A 22,248-nucleotide genomic window follows, 5' to 3' on the forward strand; every position below is an offset into this window, starting at 1 on the left:
GCATCTTGACAGCCTCTCTTTTCCCTCTAACCAAGACAGGGCACTCTGACAGCTTGCACAGGTCCACTCTGCCCACTTCATAAAATCAATGGGCATTCTTCGTGACAAAATTGTAGCTTTATTTTAGTTGATATTATAATTTCTGGTCTGTCCTGATCTGGCTAAATTGAGCAAACTACCCCTGTTTTTCTGACAGCCAGCTCTGGGAAGTTTACATCTGAATGTGGATGTGACTTCTTCAGTTTTACCCCATCTCTTCTCTTTATGACCCCATAACATCCCTAAGGCTCCCTAGGGCTCTGACTCCAGGAATAAAAGGGGAAGAAGGCAGAAGGTACAACAGGAGAGATGGACTGAATTTTAGGAAGCCAGACAAAGCAGTCCTGTCACAGATGTGTACCAGTGTCCTACCAGGTTTATCACTCTTACCTGATAACTGCCCTTTTGCTCCAAAAATTGTTTGTAAATCTTATGAAAACAAAGTGTCATATTGTCTTGGGTTTCTCCCATCTTTCCATCTCGCAGTTTGAATCACCAGCCATTCCAGGATACAATGAATTGCTGTGAGACCCTCCTCCACCAATTTTAGGGTTTTTTTTTGGGTTTTTTTAGGACAATAGGCTTGGAAATTGTATCTTCGAAGTGGCAGCTACCTACATTTACCACCCACAAACAATGCCACACAAACATTGTTCACCCATTCAGTTCTTACATACAAAGCAACCTCAGGGAAGTGTGTGTGTTAAATAAGTTAAAGGATTTGAGTTCTGGTTTGCCTTTTCCTAAAATCTGTACGTGCTTTCATTCAAGTGGCCATTTTTCTTTTTTCCAAAGCCCCAGACAGAATCTAAGCAGGGATTTCAGGACAGTTCCAGTCCTTGACAGCTAAATGATGTAGCAAGTGTCTGACCCTTTTTCCCTTGTTTAACTTATACATTTGGTGTCTACATATTTACTTTTATCAACTAAACTTGCAAGCTCTGTGAAGTCTAAAATGACATTTTTTTAGGAAAACATTTTTCATGAAGCCAAGATGAAAGATGGCCCTCTTTTTTTTCCCCTATACTTATTAATCAAATTCCTGCATTAGGTTTTCATTCCCTTTAAATAGTTACCTCAGCACTAACAAAACATACATTAAATGAGTTCAGAAACCTATGAAAAATGCAAATAAATACTCTTGGAATATATAGGTACAAAGATACAAAATGTAGACACATTAAGTACACAAAGACAACCCTAATTCTGGAGTTTTGTAAGATATGAACTTTTTTTCTTCATGAACACTGAAATGATGGCTTTCAATGTAGATAGCTTTAAGATGGGTATCTGTTTCTGTTTATACCTATCTCTTCTAATTCTCTCCCCTTCACCCCTATTAAATAATGCCATATGGAAGCATTTTGTTAATTATCTCAATTGCATTTATTTTTAGAAACAGTTGATGAGCAGTGGGTGAGGTTCAGTGGGTCTGGGTTTTTTTCTGTGTTTCTTTTTTGATGCATCTGCTTCTTCAGAAAATTAACTAAAAAAACCACCACAAACCTCTGGTTTTCACACTGATGCATACCAAGGGAGAGCCTTCCTTGGAGTGCAAGAATCCCATAAGAAAGGGGAATACTCCCATTGGGGATTTCTCACCAGCTTGGGTCCCAATTCTGTCTGTCTGTGCTGACAAATGATCATATCCCAGACCAAACATGCTACATGACCTCCATTTGTTGCTATGATTTATGTTAGGTCAGAAGTAGTAAAATTAAAACCTACAAGAAAACAGATAGTAGGTTGTTCTTTCTTGAGGGACAGGAGCTTACAGGTCAGGTCAGGTTCCTGTGGGGCATCTGGCATGCCAGGCCCCATAGTCCTGACTGCAAGAGGGCAAAGGACTCTCTCACAGGAGCCTCTTGACTACAAAGATTCACAAGGAGGCACAACTCCCGAATATAGCAGTAATAATAATTAAAAAAACAACCAACAACAACAAAAAAAAATCACAAAAGACACAACAGGAAAAAAAAAACAAAAAACAAAAGCACACAAATTTGGGCATACTGAAAATATCCTATATTTAAGAGTATTCTAATAACACTCATATTATGTCTTTACATGTCAGTGTTTTCCATTCATTGATCTTGAATCACGTTTGAAAGTCAGCTGGCATCAGGAAACTATATTTCTTATGTAGGAAAAGCCAGAGAAACCTACTCTAAAAACATGACTTTTCTGAATTCAGAAGAGACAAGAGAAAACCCTTCAAAAATAGACATTCCTAAAGTCCTCTTCTTCAACTACAAGAACACATCTGTAACTCAAGAGATTTCTTTCACACAGTTGCAGGTCACAGTTCTGCAAACACTTACAAAAATGATTTCTTTTCACAGGTGCCAAATTCAAGCTGAATTAGTTGGACCAATAGTGAGAATCCCATACACAAGAGCTCACACGACTACACCTTTGAGATAAAACACATCATGTAACATATCCTCTCACACTTCCATGGGTGTTGTGGGTGACCTTGAGAAAATCATCTTTGCAACACCAACAGGTATTACTTCTTCATTCATATTTTATTCCTCTATTTAAATTGTCAGTTCTGGAGGCTGACAGTGACTGTCCCTCAAAGCGTACTTAAGAGGCAGAACACACTGCGATGTCACCCAGATCGCAGTCACATTTGTACTATCCACTGGTATAACCACAGCAAGCAAATCTGAGCTCAGCTAAACACAGGTACTGTGCTTCATAGCTACAGCCTTTCCTATCTGCCCCCACTGACTCCTCACTGGGTGGCATGGATTTTGGAGTGTTGAGAAAGGCAGGAACATCATACACAGCTCAACAGGTCCAGAGAAGGGCTTCACAGAGAGACCTTTACAACTGCATTTGCAGCTCAGGTAATTTAGTCCCTGTTAATGGCAGCTGCAAAATCAAGAGCTATTTAGTGAATGTATTCCCTTAGACTGAAGGCAAAAATTAGGGATAAAAGACGATAGAAGCAACTAGTTCCATCACTCCCCCCTGTGGCTCTAACTCAGCCCCATTGCCTTTGAGTTATAAATACATTCTCTGAGATCACATCAGCAAGTGCCAGTTTGCAGCAAATACTGTTTATCACAGTGTCAGCACAATGAGGAAAAAGGGTCCAAAGAAACCTTCCATCTGCCAAATGGCTTTAGGATACTCCAGAGCTCAGTTCCTCACCAACAGCTTCAGATGCAATCTTAGGAAAAAGCGGCAGATGACTAATGGGAACTGTTGCTAAGGATGGCAGCTCAGTTCAGGTTGGGCTAGCAAGCATCAGGTACGTGCTAGAATCTCTGCCTCATCAACCTATCACACAATTGATGAGTAAGAGGAAAAAAAAGCTGTGGAATTCCCTTTGGGATCTCATGAACTAAGAAATTAGGACAAAACCAAAATTAGTTTGAACCATGGTTATGCCTTGAGGCTCCAATCACAGCTCAGGAATTCCTTTTGGAGATACATGAGGCCAGGCCAGGGCTTGCTCTCAGTTACTCTTCAAGTGAGCGAGAAGAAATAAAGAGGAGGTCAAAGTGGCTTATGCTCATTTTGGGATCTCCAACTTCTGTAAGAGGTGGTGTCACTCCAAATGTTTTAGCTAGTCACCAGTCAGGTAGATGCAATCCTCTGCAATTTCAATATTACAGTCATAATTAACTTTTTTCTTCATTAAGCTGAACAGCAACGCAGCATTGCTCTCTGCCAGCTCAGCTGCTGCACTTCACCCCTAAAAGCTGCACAGAAATAAACAAATCTAATCAGATTTATCTTCCAGAGCTCCTGACTCTCCAAAAACCTTTAAACATTTCTCCTTTTGACGGGCCAAGTTCAGAGGCAGGATGAGGTATGAGAGGTGTGGCATGACTTTGGCTTTTATAGCTTCAGTGATTTGTACGACCCCTCCATTTTGATTCAATGACAACTAAGAAACTAGTCCTCAAAACCACTTTCTCAGAGCTCTTTAACTGAGCACCACAACTTTATTTCTGATTTATGCTGTTTACAACTACTGTTCAAATCACTTATCTAGAAGTTCTATCTATAAATAAAACCTCTAACACTTTAGTTCTGGTATAAGGGAAAAATGGGGAGAGTCCTCACTTCATTCACTGCACCTGGGTGGTGTTTCTGTTCAGGTAGTCTGCATAAAGGACTAAAAAACTCCTAATTCTTCAAGTTATCACTTGCAGTGATTGTAACAATCTCAGGAGAAAAGCTAAAGACAACTGCATCCAAATGAATTGCAAAACAAATTCATGAAGAAAGGTATTTCTAAGACATCAGAGCTGTTACCTCAGCTCTTAACTGCAATCAGGGCCTCCCATTTATCCACATCTCATCTCAGCAATCCTATATACAGGAAAGTGGTTTTGGGGATGATTTTGTCAGACTTGTCATTCTCTCCCTTTTTCCTCTCTTTCTTTTAAACACTTTTTAACTCCATCCACTCAACCTCCACAGTATTCCCAAGGGTAGAGATAAAAGTTTCATAGTGAAAACTGGGTTTTTAACTAAACAACATCTTTACCAAGAATAAGCACTCTTCACAAAATATTCCATGGAAAACCAAAATACTTCAAATCTATGGTTTAAGACCAATTCCTTGAGATTCAACAATGCACCTCAGTGTCTGAAGGAGCAATGCTTCAGATATATGGGACTTTGGTTCTCATCTTTCTACACCCTTTGGAAGGACTTTACATCCTTCCATGAGACATCAATTTTAAAATTAATCCTGTTATTAGCAACCAAGAAGAAAGCAAATGTTCTTAGGTTAGGGGATCTTACCCAACAGACAAACTCATGACAGAAAATAGGGAATCACAGCATTTTGGCTCCAAACAGTGTCATTTTGAAGTGCAGGCAGTTAGGCAAAGAACCACAAGCTTAATTATTTGTGGAAATTATTCCATTTTCTAACAGAATTTTTCCAACAACCATAAAAAAAAATTAAAAAAAAGAGAGAGAGAGAGAATTGGATATAAAGAAAATGGAAATTTAAAAAGTCAAGAGAAATGTTCTTATTAAAATAGAAGAGACTTTTTCCCTTAGTGCTTTGGAAGAAATAAACAATTCTAATTCCCAGACTGCTGGGAAAATCTGCCTCTAGTAAAATGTAACTAATGCCCAAAATATAGCATTAAATTAAAGGTCAGCAGGGAACCAAGATCTCTGCCCAGCAGAGAGTAAGCAGTCTTTTGTCATATCCCCAAAGACAGATAAAAGGCTACAGGGTACAAAAGCCAAAGCTATGAGTTTTGCAAGTCTCAGCTTTTCAGAGCAGTCAACCATCTGCCCTTAAATCCCATTCATCTCTAAGGAAGGGGTGCTGCAAAACAAATATGAAAGTTTCTCCTTTCTGAAGTTCACCCCAGAATTGCAACCCCTTTGGCAACTGGGCAAAGCAGGTGCTTCTCATGTGGTCTCTCTCTCAGGCAAACAACTGTGTGAGTAGATGTGCTGAAGGGGAAGATGTGCCCTGGAATATGCTCTGCCTATTAGAGCATCTTCATGGTGTTGGAAGTGTCAGCATGGAGGGACCTGGCTTCTCACCAGGGCTCAAAATGGTAACTCAAGAAGGCCACGGTCTCCAGGATTTCAGAGCTGTCTGACTGCTAGGGCTAATGACCACCTGCAATTTCATAGCAGTAACGAGAGCTCAATGCAGATTTACCTGATCCAAACACAAGTCCCTAGTGTGCAACTGAAAGAAGAAATAGCCCAAGCATCTGCAAAAGAGCAGATACAAGTCTGGCAGTGTCAACTTCCAGCAGCAGAGGCTGTCCACACACTTGCAAAGCGCTGTGAAACCCTGAACTTGTTAGTTCTTAGGGGAAGGGAATTAGCAGTACAACAGCTCCACAGGAAGGTGAAGTCAACCTGGCTCACAGCAGGGAGTGTTTTGAATATGATGCAGCCAAAGTCTCCAGATTCACAGTGGGTTGCAGAATGTTTAGCAGTTTCTTTATGTCAGCACCCAGTGTGCTCTCGTTTCAAATAACGGGTGACCTGAGATCACCAAACTTGCCTGATTACTAGTAATGATACCTGAGAAGCAAGAGGAATCATAGCTGGGAAGAAATATTCTCAACAACTTCCTTTAGTATCTGCATACTGTTATATTGATTTAATTACAACTGCAAATGTCAAATTACACACTGGCAAAGTGCCTTTTCCAAACACCTTCTGTGATTTCCAGGAAATGGACAGCCCCTATCTCAGCTCCAAGACCAGCCCCCAGCAGGTTGGGGTAGCAGCTGGGAGTAGGCACTCTGGGACCCAACTCTGCTGCTGTCCTGCACCAACTGGAAACAGAACCAAAGCCACCTCATCTCAATCTTTGCCACACAGCTCTCTGCCTTGGTTAACCTGTGCATGAGGAGTGTTGATATCACCCAGCACTGACGTATAAAACCCAGCAACAGCCATAGCCTAAATCTGACCTCCAAGTGGCAAGCATTAGCAAAACCAAGAGGTGCCCAGAGAGAAGCAAAGCTGTCCTGGATTTATCATTGTGATAGTCATAGAGATTGTGTTTCTTCACCTCTTTCACTCTCAGCTGCCTCTTTCCCCTTCAGGCACAAAGACATAATCAGTGATTTTGCCGACTGATAAACATTAGCAGTAGATGTGTTTCCCTGAGGAGCAAAAGACAGGACTGAGAGACCAGCTGCTTCCAGCCTGCTCCAGCATTTTCCAGTCTGCTGTGTCAGGAGAGACATTTCAATACTTGGCAAGACACCAAATAGTGACAGAGGAAATACTCAGCACCCTGATAGGGATCTCCAGTTAGGGCTGGGAGGCACATTCTGAACACACTGTGGAGGTGATAGAGCACTGGAACATGTTGCCCAGAGAGTCTCCTTCTCTGGAGATATTTAAAGTCAGGTGAATGCAATTCTGAGTAACATGCTCTAGGGGACCCTGCTGCAGCAGGGAGTTGGACTAGATTAGTCTCCAGTGGTCCCTTCCAACCTGACCCATTCCGTGATTCTGAGCAACTTATAAGGAAGCCTAAAGAGAATACGAAATGAACAAAATTGACTAAATAGATAAACCAAACTTAAACAAGAAGTTTTAGCTTAAAAGAGGAAAGCCTTGAACTCATAAAGCTAATGGAGGATTTGCTTCTGCCATCAATTTTACATCAGTTGCTCAGACATTAACTCTGTTGGCAACAGAATAAAACCCAAGAGAATGAAATATTTCAAGGCCTAAATGTCCATTAGACCATCAAGTCTGACCTCCACATGTAGCAAGTATTTCAGAATTTCCCCAGATCATTCCTACATGAAGCTCAATTTTTCTTCCAGGAAGGAATCTACTTTGTAAGAAAAGGGTATGGGAGTGCCATAATTCAGGAAAGTAAGGCATGCATCAGGTGTGGATTTCTTGGGAGCAAGAAAGAGGGCAAATGGCAAAGGCTCCCAGAACATGGATTATAGCCATGCCTCACGCAGCTGCTCAGCCTCCGCATTTGAACTCTGGCCCTGTGTTGCAACAGATGATGTTGGTATTGAGAAATCAGCATCCTGCTGTGACCTGACAGCACTGAGCAGAGAAATAAATCAGAGATTGCTACAAAATTGAAAATATTCCCACCAAAATTTAAAATAAAAAAAAAATCAGAAACAAAAAGCTTTTCTTTTAAAAGAAGAAAGCAAAATGCCAGTGCCTCCTTGCCTCATAACTGAGCCCAGGGTTATGCTACAATTCAGGTAAGTGATTTTTATATAACTGGCATTTGGCTGAATGTGTAATTCCTATTTAACAGCTGAAGAGCGACGTTTTGGGTCTTCAAAGAAATCTGACAGGTAATTCCCACTGTAGTTCTGCAGGGTAGCTGAGAGGTAATTATCCTTCTCACTAGTAAATCAATTAGGAATGAATGTATGGAAAGCTTTTCTCCTCCTCCAGGTAACTGCTAATCCTCTAAGCACTAATGAGAAGACAGGGCTAGCAACAACGTGCAAGCTCAGAAGCTGCCAGGTGTGCAGGGTCCAATCGGCACCTGGGAGTGAATGCCTCTGGAGAAAATATCTTGCCTGAAAAGGATCTGCATGGTTCACGGTGGGCACACAGGCCCTGTGCACGTGTGTTACTGTTGATATCTCCATCCCCACTTATTGCCACAAACAAAGATGTTTTTCGCAGCTCACAAGAGAGCTCTGCCACATGTTCAACGAGGCAGCACTTCTGCTGCTGGAGGTGAAACACAAGGGACATGGACTTTTTCTACTGGAGTGCAACTGGTTCACCTACTGCTTTGTGATTCACTACTGGTGGTTGTTCCCAGGAGCCCAGCAAAAACATTCTGGTTACTCCCCAGGCCACTGGAACAATATTCACCCAGAGAGATGGAGAAGACCACAGTCCAAGTGCATTTTTTGCAGTGCATAACCTCAAGAACTGATTAGGGGACTGGGTGGACAATAAGCCCAAAACTGAGTTTGGCAAATTCCAGGTGCTTCAATCCAGTGACACCTTTTCTAATCATTTTTCAAATGTTGCAAACATGCATGTTTGGAATTGCTTTGGTGGTTGACAAAGGAGAGTTCAGATAGACCAGCTGTCTAAGCATGCACAGTAACATTGCTTATATATTTTGCACAGATAGAAAAAATGTAAACAAATTGTTCCCACAGCAGCCAGCACTGAAGTTAGTCTCCTGTAAGTTTTCCCTACAGCTTGTCTCTACATTTCGTAAGATTTTTCAGAAGGGATGAGAAGGGGAAAGACAGACAGGTGGGTCCAGAAATCATTTCCTTAAGACAGAAGACCTAAAAATTTCTTTTAAATTGTCATCTCAAATAAGAAATCCACAGGTAAAGATAGGTCTGCATGCCACTATATGATGCAATGTAGGTGTTTTTAATTTAAAAAAAAAAAAAAAGGAGAGAAAAGACTGCTAATCTGTAAAGCTCGATAGCTTGAGAAATTGCTAGAAGATAATAATAGATCCTCATACTCTGATTTCTGAGGGAGTCTTTACACCAGTGACGTAGGATTTGTAACTGAGCATATTGCCTCTGCTTTTGGGTGGGCAGAGTTGCTTTGGAAACAGAATGAAGAAGAATTAACTCTTACAGTTCTCACCATATTGAATATGGGAGGGGTGTGAGGGCCAGGAAAACACATTAAAAAACATCCTAATCCATTTTGTTCATAAAATAAACAAACACACAAAAACAAATTTAAAAATGAAAGCAACAACCAATTACAATAATAATAATTAAAAAAAGAAAAGGCGGGGCGGGGGGGTGGAGAAGCCAAGGTAGTTATCACAATAATTCAGCTTCTGCTTCAGGAAAAATATAAGCTGAGCCCCGGCCACTGCATTCTTCCTCCCCCCTGTACATCCAAATACACATAATAATCAGAGCTATATCTGATACACTGAAATAAACATCAATCCCAGAACCTCTCTAGACTGACCAGTGATGGAAACCACAACAGTAGTAATAAGAACAGTACAAGTAGCAAGTACTAGTTTGGAACCTATTGATGGAGACAGGGTATGGGCACTTTGGAAGTGATCAAGCTGAATAGGTTGCACCCCATCTGAAAGCAACTTCACTGTCAGCAATTAGCTTCGTGCTGCAGCCCTCCCACGCTGATTTCTGTGGGTAGCTGAAAGCGTCTTTGTCCCAGTACCTCCCCTGAATCAACACAGGCAATAATTTTAAACCAAAAGGCACTGAGGAGTAACTCCTGGGCTGTGCTCTGTGAGCCAGCTGCAGCCCTAATTGCATCACGTGGGAAGCGTGAGCAGGGGGTTTGAAAGCTGTAACCTCATCTTCTCTCCCACACATTCAAATCAAATTGTAGGTCTCCCACCCACTCTCCCAGGCATATTCTGCTTTCAGCCCCCTTACATGATGCAACCAATGAAAATGTCATTTACATCTTTACCTCCAAATTCTAGCTAGGGAAAGCATAAGGGGAAAAAGAGTCAAATGCAGAAATAAATGCCTCTTACTCAGTATTTCTAATAATAAGGAGGCAGAAGGCAGGGAGAGGTACATTAGCCAAAACCAGTGTAAGCAAGAATCCCAGAAACATTTGTGTGAGTTCAGCTTCTTTAAAGGTGAACAGTCAGAAGCAAATAAAAGCAACCTTTTCATTTCTCTAACAAGTTCAGCTGGGAATTAAATGCTCCATCCTCATCACAAGTAAAACAGGATCAGTTCTACTGGATTCTGTGAAATTATACTAGTGCAACTTAGGCGGCAAATTCAAGCTCTTGTAAATTACCACCAGATTTCACTTTAGGATCATAATTCCTCTAAGAATGCAGTAATTTTGTTTCTATAGCTACCAGCTTGATGGCTTTCCCTTACCTTTCTCTTGTTAGTGGGACTGACATATAGGTAGCTCAGCACAGTCTTCAGGCCTACTTTGTCATTTAGCTTTTCATAGGTAGTGCCGTAGTCTGTTGACCTGGAGAAAAGAGGAGACAAAAAGAATTTATGTGGTTATTAGAGCTCTGGGGAAAAGAATGACTGTGTGAACAGATGCTCAAAGTCACAGCTTTAGCATTATTATGCTTAAACCCCAAGATTTTGTATTTCATTCAGGGTGGCTAGCAGAAAAGAGAGGAAACCTTGAGTCCTTTGGGGCAGGGTCTGTCTCTGTATCAACAGATCGTAAGCACCTGGGCAGCTGTGGTACACCCATGAAGATGGACTGTGGGAAAAGGCTCTGGTCTCATGTGCCAGTGTGGGATTGCAAATGGTATCTAAATGAGGGGACTGATATCAACAGCATCCTTAGCACAAATTCTCTTTTCAGACAAATCCAACATAAGAATCCAAATTAAACCCATCAACAGCAGTTTTATTTAGGCAGGCTGATTTTTGTCTTGGAGATGGGGATCCAAATGTGGCTCAGAATTGTAACAGCTGAACTTATGTCTAGATAAAAATGTGCCTAAACTGGCATCTTGAGTCCTCAGTCACCCCCATCCTACTTCGTGCCAGGCATTTAATTTTTGTGAGTTACAGATTCAGGCCCCTACTCTAGCAAATCCCACCCAGAGGAGCAGATGATCTGGGGGTGGTATTACCCATTCGTGACTAGGGAAAAGGGCTGCCTCATCACAGAGGGTTTTCTGTAGCTTCCTCCTCCTCATTTGTGGGCATGTTTGAAACCTCACTTTGCCCTGCTTCTCTGCTGTTTTCACACTCTGTTTTCCTAACAAACAAGATTTTTCCTACCAGAACAACTCAATAGCTAACTCATACAGGATACCACACCTGAAGAGTGGTCAGCACCAGCTTGCTTTAGGAGAGGGGTCACAACCTGCATGAAAAGCCCAACCACCCCATCCAAACAGTGGGGAGAGTCTGGCTCCCAACACTACACAGCACTGGTCCCAACACTACAGAGCAAACACAACCCTTAGCAGATGGACAAGGAGAGACCCTCACAAAAAGCCTACCTGTTCATAGCTATGATTTTAATAAGATGAGAATCCATGGCCCCTGCACTCCCCTCCAATCACGCTTTTTACCAAACAGATGATCAGAGAACATGCAGCAATTCACTGCCTTTCCCAGTAATTCACTCCACCAATTTTCTGAATTCCTAGGCTCAGCAAGCCTCTAGCATATACAGCTTTGTGGTTCTGCCTGAGACCAGTCTTCTGTCCTTGTCTGTCTAGGAGAGAAATGGCCCAAGCCAACTTCTGGCATCACAATGAACAATGCCCCTGCACCCAGCAGCTCAAGTGGCTGCAGAAACTGAGCAATGCCAGAATCTGCATCCAGCTCTGCTACTTTCCTTGCTGCTAATGGAGTCCACAGTGACACCAAAAGGTCCAAGCCACAAAACCAGCCTCTGGTTTCAAGCTTCCAAGTAGAAGGACTCATGAAGAACAAAGCTTTCTTTGTCATTGATGTGGCTCCAACACATTTGCTTCTCTGCATCCTTCAAAGACAATTCCTAAATGTTTTGTAACTGGTTCTTTCCTTAAATGAGTTGAACAAACTTTCCTCCTTCAAACAGTCAGCAGTCAGGTGTGGTTCAAGTCTTAGACAACTTCCTTGTGTTCTGGTTTAGCTCTTCAATCCTAAATAAAAGGAGCTAATACTAGTTCCTTTTTGTGTGTGTACAAAAATACTTTTTTTGTACTAGTACATAGTATTGTTATCTGCTGGGCTTCACAAAGATGCCCCAAGGGATATTACAATAATGTACTGTATCTTCACCAAAATTTCCCCTCCGAAATATCTGAAGCTCTTGTCTCACTAGGTATCAATACAAACAAACAAACAAACAAACAAACAAAACTAACAGCTTCCCTCCTCCAGCCATGCTTGAAAGTGAAGCAGCTTTATTAATAAAACTGAATAATCCAGGCCGATTAATTCCAGTACATGAGGCCTCCTATAAATGCAGATTCAACAGGTCAGGAATCCTCCAGTAACACTAAGCTCTAAGCAGAGGATAACACACAGAGGGCAAGCAGAGGTACTTTCTTGATCTCACCCTTCCAACAGCACTGAAGCTAGGAACAAGCCACTTTTGTGACTACATATGTACCAGCCACCAGCCAGTGAAAGAGATCACTGGTTTCAGTCAGCATTAAAAGAGAATACAAATAACAGTTTAATATTCTGACGGAGCTACTTTGGGTTTGTTCTCCGAGTAATTTTAAGATCTCCCAAAATGCTTTGCATTTCTAAAGATGCAGGCTGGATGCCCAATGACTCTTTCTCATTAAACCATTATCACTTATTGCATTTATCTTTTCAAAGAACAGCTAGAAAGGAAGTAGGATCATTATTTCGTTAGCTTCTCTGAGGCTTTCTTTATTATCATGACAGTCACCACTGACTTCACAGAAATGTCTCAAAGGATATCACAATAACATACTGTATTTCCATAGCACTTTCCTGGCCAAAAAATCCAAAGCTTTTGTCTCGTGCTAATCCATTCAAAATAACAAAGTCCCAAGAGCCATAGTGGGAAATATTATCTCTGTTCTAGAGATGAAGAAACTGAATGTAGGTAATGATTCCTTTTTTCAAAAGCAGGCATCTACAATTAGCCATCTCAGCTTCTGCAATCATCTACTGTATGGCTTGATACTCAAACCTGCTAAACTCTTAACACCAAACTGCCTAACCTGAAAACAAGCATTTCCAAAAAAAACAAAACAAAACAAAACAAAAGCTCCTAATTTTAGCAACCCAAGGCTGAAAATTTGAAGAGATGTGACCCATAGGTGAGACAAAACAGTTCTGGCTCAGCTATTAATCTTAATTTGGACCTTTCTCCTTTAATAATTACTTCTAATTCCAAATTAGCTATCCCACACTTTCGTACAGTTGCATGACACTACAAGCAGACTGGATACCATATTCTCTTCCATTCCTCTGCTCAGAATAGGATCCACTTCAAAGCACATTATTAAGGAGTGGAGGGGGGCTAAAGGTTGTAGACTCGATAGAAAAGACCTTTTCCATGAGTCACACCCAAAATGCCTGCTTTAACTCTGATTGGGCCTTCCATGGCAAATTAAATTGACCTGAAAGCAGTCAGTTGGAGGCAGAATGAATTTGGCTTGTGGCACTCCTGCTCTTCTGCTACTTCTTCTTCTTTTCATTTGCTTGGTGTCACTGCCTATGGCAGGAGGGGTGGAACTAGATGATCTCTAAGGTCCCTCCAAACCATTCTGTGATTCATTGTCCCTTTTATCCTGCTTTCTGTCCTGCAAACCAAGATGCTGGCAACACTCCAAGAAAGGTGTTAACAGTGAAAAGCAATAAAACCAAGGCCTAGCCAGATTTTGAATGGACTTTTTTCTATTCCAGTTCAGCTCTTTGGTTTCTATAACTAGTGTTTTCTAGCAACCATGAGGAAGAATCTCTTTGCTGGTTTTGGTTAGAGACTTGATTCAGTGCAACACAAGTTGCATATCACCAAATAAATAAGGCCTTTTCCTGAACAGGCTGTGGCACCAAATTCTACATATTCCCTATGGAAAAGCAAAGTTTACAATGTAGTACTTTACTGAGATACTGCAAATTCTCCCATAATCATATTTTGTGATTAACAGTTTGGGGCAAAAAATCACCTGCTTGATTCCACTGCCTCCCTGATGGACTGTGATGTGTTTAAAACATTGCTGTAACGTCCCACAGTTTGGCAGAGCACAGGTAAGAGATACATCCAGGCAAAGAAGCTTCTCTCTACCAAACCTGGTCGTAACTCTGTGCACCAAGAGCTAGAAAAATCCATTATTCTCCTGTAAGTCTGAGTCTCAGCTTCCCTGTGAGTCTTCAGTACTGAGATAAGACTTGCTGAATCCCAGGCATATGGAGTAGAGGTGTGCAGAGGCAGAAATAATGCCCTGTGAATAGCTTTTAAAGGAGTTCTTCTCTTGGACAGTTTCCATCTCTGGGGCTCTGTCACACAGAGAAAGGTGGGCTTGTTTATTTGCAGTCTCAGCTACTCAGCTATGGAGATAGGGTATAAAACATGTATCAGTCTCTAAGGAGAAAAAGAGGTGCAAATGCTGGCACTGGATGACTGGGAGGGACAAGTCAACCTCCTTGACTGAACATGTGCCACCAACTCTCCTGTCAGGGGGTTTCTCCTCTGTGCCTGTGACTCTCCCTGACTCTGTGTGAGAAGGAGTCACATATGGTTTTGATTTTAGATTCTGAGCCATTTTCTGAAGCTTATGCATCATCTCCAGATCACAGTCCATTTCACATACCTGCAGCCCCACACTGAGAACTGTGTGGAGGCACAGCTCTGCTTAAGTGAGCAGGAGAATATCCCTATTCTCTGTGCACTTCAAAGAGCAACAGGAACACACAGAGACCAGATTAATATTTGCTTCTCTTCTCGTGGGCCTGAAAACTGTCTGCCTGCAGTGTGCCTGTCTCTCCATATCCCCCAAACAACTTCTTACTTTTACCCATTGGCCAACTTTCTCCCAGTTTGACAGAGAAAAAAAAACCCAAGAGGACCAAAGTTTCTACAAGTTTCATGAAAACCAACAGCCAGAAAAAGCAGAGCAATTATGAGGGCTCAAAGAAAAGCTGCAGCATAAAACCAAATCCCATGAAACATGAGAGCAGGCACATCTCTCTGAACATCCAGCTGCAGGAAAACATTCAAACACAGCTCACACATTAATACACTACAAAGAACACAACTTCACAACACTTGAATTCAGGCTGCCAATCTTCCATTGCTTGTGAAACAATTTGTTTCCATCTCTCACTTCCCCTTCTGCCCTCTCAAGTTGCTCTCCCTGAAATAAAGGCCTTTCTGAAGCTATGACACACTGAGAAAAGACCCCTCCTGAGTCAGAGTCCAGGGGGACCATCCCCAGAGCACCAACCCAGCTGTAAACCCCTCTCACCAGTTCACCTAAATGACCATACATGGTTCAGGGCTGGGGCAAAAGCTGTCTCAGCATTAACCCCACCACACTGCTGAGCATCAAAGGGCTAAGTGGATTCTCACCAGAGCACAGCATTCAAAATCAGGAGTAGGCCAACCACACAAAACTTACTACAGCATGTGAGAAACTGGTCCCACTAACTTACAGGCAGGGCAGAAGTCTGCTCGCTTTTGAAAGAATATCAGTCCTTGAGCATGTTTTGTCCCCACCTCTTTGAACTCTTTGAGATTATTTCTTTTCTTCCTTGTTGAACATTCTAGACTAGTTCCTGGCTTTTGGTGACTATGGTTATCAGTAGCTGAACATCTTCAACTCCCAAAGCCAAAGCCAAAACCAAAACTAACCAAAAAACTCCCTAAAAAAAACCTCCACAAAACAACAACAAAACAAAACCAAACAAATAAAAAAACAGACCAAAAAGACAAAAAAAAAGAAACCAACGCAGTCTAACTAGGTCATCCCAAAGGACCTTCTAACCCCTCACCCCTCAGCCAGGACACCATGGGTACTCTTACAACAACAAAAATGGCTTCAGTGGAGATAAAAAACAAAGTCCGATTCTTAGTCCTTCCCTCTCTGAAGCTGATGTAAGTCTGGATGTGGACATTTTACAAGAGATGTATCCACAGAAGCCCTGTGGAGCTAAGCCTACTTACTAACCAAGGAAATTCCCACATCTGCAGTCTGTGAATCTTTCACTTAACAGAGCACAACATTTGCTGAGAGCTTGTCTTTACCCAACCATGATTTTAGAGCGACTGTAATAAATATAAAGCCAGAATATTTTACAATTGCAAACAGATACAACTGCCTCCCTTTGCCTCCATCTCACTAAAGAAAACTAAGGGCCACAATGAAAGTCTGGGGAAGTGAACAGAAACCGAGCGAGCATATGGTACTGCTTCCTGGTGAAATATCCCAGCCTACAGCAATATCACAGACTTTCTAAATTGAAGATGATGTCTTTGTGTGCAAGAGCCATCAGTGGGCTTTTAGTTCCATAAATCTGTCTAATTCCACAGGGAAGCTTTTGGCAAATTCTCTATCACATGGTAATAAACACCACAATTGTATGGTGTATGAAGAGATGCTCCCTTTAGTTTTAACTTGATAATATAATTCAGAGCCCACTGCTGCCACTTAACAAGTACAAAACCATGGAGCCCCATGGTGCCATTTTTTATTTCACTGGTTGTTGTCATATTCCCTACAGGTTTTGCTTTCAGTCTCAAGGCTCCCTGTTTATTCAGCCACTCCTTGTACAACCTGTTCACACCTCTGATCATTCTATGACTACTTTTTCTAGTCCAATTACATCTTTTGTCATGGATGCCTCGGGGACCAATCTTCATCAGGAAGATCTTTCTTAGAAAAAAAACAAAACTATCCAAGTATATCAGCATAAATGTAACCTAAATAAAACCACTTTCTGCCATCATACACAAGTCAATACTTCTGGAACTATAACCTGTCAGTTCTAGGGGACTTCCACAAAGTTTTGAAAGTATCTAAAATCAGAGACCCCACTGGGTAAAAAGAAGTTGAAGCACATCATAGTTTTGGTAATTTCTCTTGAAAAAATAATTTCTTTTTCCTTTTAGTTTGCATGTCACGTAAACAGCAGAATATCCATCCCAATTTTTATTATGATACTACCCCTCCTCCACCCCCTTTCTTTTTTGATTAATGGCAATTCTCATCACCAAATATCTGAAAGACTTGAGGATGACCTTTGTTGACAAATTTCCATCTATATTGTAAGGTGGAGACTGGTAAGGAAAAATGAGCTGCCATGATGCATTAGTCATTGTGATTTGCAGTTCAAAATGAAGGTGATAGGAGCTTACTAGGAACACTGGCTTCCTTTTTTTTTTTTTTTTTTGTGTCTTTTTTCCTTGCAGATTCTTCTCTTTTCTTTTTGACAGGGAAGGTATCCTCTCTTGTTTATTCAATATGAGCCTTTGGGAGGACACTGGATGTCTCAGAGGCTGAACAAAAGGATACAGCATATTCCACATCTGGATTTATGGCCAACAGAACACAGAAGATGTAAATATCAGTCACATTTCTAGTGGCTCATCAGCATTTCATTTGATCACCATCTCACACAGAGGGCAGAGGGACTGTTCACACCAGTCATTCCTTAGTAGAAGTGACAACTCAGATGGGCATAAACAGCCTCTGGAGACACAGTTTTTGTGTATTCACCCTATAGAGATGGTGAGGACTAACTTGAAAGCCATATATCTGCACGACTCTTGTACTTGTCCTGTAGGAACACAGTGGTGCTCTGGATATCCTCACCAATCACTGACCATCCAGAACAACGTGTCACTGAGTGTCTAAATAGCATTCACCATCAGAAAATGGGCTGTCTTTCCCCAAACTCTGCTCTCTCCTGTACCTGGGCCTTCCCTTATCTACAGACACACTGTTTCTGTGGAAAGGCAGAAATTTCAGACCTAAATCTGCAGAACCACCCCAACAGGCAAGAGCCTCTCTTAAGAGACAAAGAGGGAAGGTGGGGGGATTGCAAGAAATGGGTACAGTGGCAGAGAAAAGGAGGGATGCCTGACAAAGCAGAAGCAGAAGTTGCCAGATCAAACAGAAAAAACACTTGGAGCACCAGAGTGGCATTCACTGCTCTAGGACTTTTAGAGGCAGTATATCTCAGCCACTGTGGGACACAGATTTGGCTAAAGGTGGCTCTGGAGTTGTCTCAACATTTTGCTTCTATCAGAGGATGGCGAAATCTCTACTCTGAAGCAGAAATAAACCAAACCAAACTGATGGATCCTAACACCTGATGGCAGGCAAGAGCCAGTAACATAAAACCTATAAAAATTATCTTATATTTTAGAGAACCTGGGATCCTGGCTCCCTAACCTGTCCACATTTTTTCTCTATCTATCAACAGAGACTGTTAACTTTAGAGTATGACTTATTCACCCTAAAATAAATGAGGATATATTGTTCTCTTAAGGTGTCTTCCACCCTTCAGTATATGAGGGAGACCAGAGCAACCAACACACAAAGCAAAAGCAGCACAAAGCAAGGTGTATCTCACCCTAAATGGATTAGAAAATTTTATGCACTAAGCTGGCAGCACAAATGAAGGAGAAAGATCTCTGCCATCCTGGCTGAGACCAAAAGTTCATGATTTATCATAATGCTCGAGTGCTCTACATTTTAACTGTTATTATTCTGTGAGGATATGTATGAGAATTACTACTAGAAGCAGGTGCCAAATGGTATCAGGACTCTGCTGTGACTTACCCGCTCTGCAGCATTACAAAATGAAGAAAGCAGAGATAAGCAGAGAAGTATGATATGGATTTCCCAACAGTTACTGGCAAAATAGAGTATAAACAGAGACCTGATAAAACGTGAAGTGGCTTCTCCTCAAAAGCTGGGATAAGCACTTCCCTTCACTGCATGTTTGCCCCATTACACCACTGATGAACTGCTGGCAATCCTTGCTGTGGCCAGACAAAGCTGATGCCCACTGGTAGAAATGGTACTTCACAGAACCTCATCATGTGAGATTAGGACACCACAATCCTGCAGCCACCACTCAGGATGGAGCTCAGCTACCATGAAATAGGGCCAACCTGGAGCTAAGACAGTCTGCCTTCAAAAGGGCCTCTCATTCTTCTGCTCTGGTCATTTCACTACTGCAGAATCTATGTAAAAACACTACTTTTTACAGCTCTGAAGGACTACACTTCATCATTACTCATTTTCCATTTGTACTGTCTAAAAAATCTGTCATATTTATCGTGTTCTTGATTCTGATGTATTCTAATTTTCCAAAGAGGTGTTTTATGCATCCCTGATGAGGCAGCATACTGATTTGATTCCAAGCACTTGACTGACTCAGCAAAGATGGCCTTATCAACACATATTCAAGAAATTTGGTCTGGAGGACACTTTAATAGCCTCAAAGATAAAAGGAAGCTTTGATGACAAAGCCTCATTAATTAATCAGATATTAATTAGATAATTAATTAGAGACAAGCCCTTCCCAGGCCCTTTTCTACTTTTATTACTATAGCTAAAAATGCTTCTCTAACAGTTCTCTGAAGTAGCTAATCATTTTAATTGGCATTATTTTATAGCAAAATGAAGTGCTTTGAATGTGGGATTTTTCTGAAGCAGTTGGAGAAGTTCAATTTAACATCCACGCTATTAGGTGCATATTTAAACTGGAGCTCCCCTTAAATGCGTATTGAACAAAATGTCAAGGGGAGACTTTGGAACTGCCCCATCACTAAAGTCTATACTTTTGTGCTGGATTGGGATGTCAAAGAAGTCCTTCCAAACACTCAGAGAATGAGCACACTCTGAGCTACACAAACTACCCTGACAGGAGGTCACCACACCCTTCTAAAACAGGTGACTCAAATCTCAGTTTCCCAGTTGGGATGCAAACAACAATGTCCACTCATGGCCCCTGGTTGTGGCCAGGATGGTGGTTTACCAGAAGCTTGCCTTTGACACAGACTGTTTTGGGATCAGTCGTAGGCAGTACTATGGGGACATTTAGATCAACCTGAGTCATCTCTAAAATAACAAAAGGTATATTAAATTTTCCAAACTATCAGCAAATTTTTGCAAAACTGAACTAAAAAAAAAAAGGGCCATGATGGAGGGAATTTAGTCTACTTCCTTAGACACAGATATTAAATATTGCAGACAATTCCCAAACCAGCTTTTACAGTCAGCCTGCAACACATTCCAGCCCCTACCTTAGCTGACCCCTCTCCCACAAGCCTTATGTCTACCTGCAACTCCCCTACTTGTGATCCTCAAGGGTTACTGCCCCCAGCAGCACACCCACACAATCTGAACGTAAATGCAGCAGAATCCTGACAGACCCCAGGCAAGGCCCCTCAGCACTCCAGTTTCATATTTAGTTAACTTAGCTTCCTGAGGAAAAGTTGGCTCTCACTCTTCTCAAAAATAACAAGCTCTTAAGATGCAGCCACCTGAGACAGTTGAGAACTGGCAGTGCAAGAAGACCCTTCTAGACTTAGGAACACATCTTTACCTCCAGTCACAAAATGACTGAGAATCCCTACATGCTACTTCTCCAGAACTAATAAGACAGCACCAGATCTCAAATTAGTTAAAATCAATGTGACCCTACTACATACAAGTGAACAAATAATATTTACAGATTTACACAAATTTACACAAAAAAAGGTCAGGACCCACTGTATCTGTGTATATTTATAAACATATAGACTAATAACAACACTAACAAGAGGATGTAATGCATCTTGCAAGCATTTCACGATTTTGCATTTGTAAGAATTCTGCATTTCTAAAAACTTCAAAGTTTAAACCTGCGTGGACAAAAAAAGCAATAGTGCAAGTTCAGTTTTCTCAAGAAGCAAACAGAATTTGGAGCCATAAAAGAACAAAAGTAAGTCTCAGGAGAATATTGCTCTCAACAGGTATTTTGTGATCACATACTCCCATCAGAACAGACTTCAGCACAAGCTCTCTTTCAATATGTGAAATAAATAAACAAAACAAAACAAAACATAAAATCATCACAGTCCTGAATCCCTTGAAGCTTATCCATTTGAATTACCACTGAAATATCCCTAACAGGGTCTGCAAACCCTCCCACTCTTCTGAACTTACATTTTGAAGCATTGCATAACACAGACATCATAATTCAGCAGACAGAAAGAGCTCTCAGGCCAGATTATACAGCTGACAATGCTTTTCCGTAGATTGCAACACTTGCTTTTTGTAGGGTGACCTGGTTATACAACTTGGTCCCTGGGCAATAAGCCAGGTTCGTTCTGAATGGTCCCAAGTGACTCTGTTCCTTTCTCATCCAGACAGTCAGATTATGGCACTATATCCTCTCCTAGTTCCTCAGAGTGGAGAATTTTGCTTGAGAAATATAAGGACAGGGATATAAGTGCAAAAATGAAAGCGAGCTGTCACCCAGTTTCTTGGCTTGGGCAATAGTCAGATCAGCAGCTTGATTACACCTCTCATAATGCAGTTTAATCCAGTGCTACACTGCATGTAGGTATTTCATACTGGCACTGGTCAAGTGTGAGTCTCATTCATTCCCTGAGCACCAGGATTAAAACATGTTTTGAAGATGCAGGCACTGGGCTGTAAGCTTGCATCGATACAGACTTTCCAAAAAGGTAGGCTTGCTGTTTATTACCAAGGTTAATAAACAGCTGTGATCCATAGGGCAGATGCTCAGTGCAGGGATCCCCCTCTTTCCCACTAATTTCTTGTCAGCTTGTGGGCAGTTGTGAAAGCACACAACCAATCACTCCAACACTGTTATGCCATAAGACCTCACTGCCTAATATCTTTCAAACCACAGTTGGTTCAGGCACAATTTTACCCCAGAAAAGCTTCCTTTTCCTGTCATCTTTTGCACTTGGCACTCAGAAGGTCATCTAACACAAAACACTTTGCCTTGGGGAAGTAAACCTGTTGGAATTTTTTCAGGTAGAAGATCAATAAAGTGGGAACAGCTTGAAAAGTCAATCAGCTCCAGCAAGTCCCCCAGGAGATAGCTGGGTGATTGTCTTCTTAATAAAGGAATAGTAAACAGAGCACAAGGAAAGGCAGATCCCCTTCAAACTCACAAGGGAGGATATCTTAGGCTGAGACACAAGGAAAGAAAAGGAAGCACTGCAAGAGACCAATCATCTCTCCAATCCAATAGAAATAGTCAGATCTAATTTAAACTTCAAACTGAGAACTGGTTCCAGTACTACACTGTAGAATGGCATTTCTTCCATGTGTTAGAGGAGGAATAT

The 22,248-nt window shown here is 41.5% G+C and overlaps 1 protein-coding gene across 1 annotated transcript in view; it reads right to left on the minus strand.

The window, feature by feature from the left end:
- SORCS3 (sortilin related VPS10 domain containing receptor 3) overlaps positions 1-22,248 on the minus strand; it is a 289,152-nt gene that overhangs the window by 146,277 nt on the left and 120,627 nt on the right. Inside the window, exon 3 of the mRNA XM_050338477.1 lies at positions 10,362-10,461. Coding sequence (XP_050194434.1) covers positions 10,362-10,461 — 100 coding nt within the window. The remainder of the gene's footprint in view (positions 1-10,361; positions 10,462-22,248) is intronic.

This window comes from Myiozetetes cayanensis, unplaced genomic scaffold (genome assembly GCF_022539395.1).
Source record: "Myiozetetes cayanensis isolate MyiCay16 unplaced genomic scaffold, myiCay2020 scf10, whole genome shotgun sequence".
In the NCBI taxonomy this organism is placed as follows: Eukaryota; Metazoa; Chordata; class Aves; order Passeriformes; family Tyrannidae; genus Myiozetetes; species Myiozetetes cayanensis.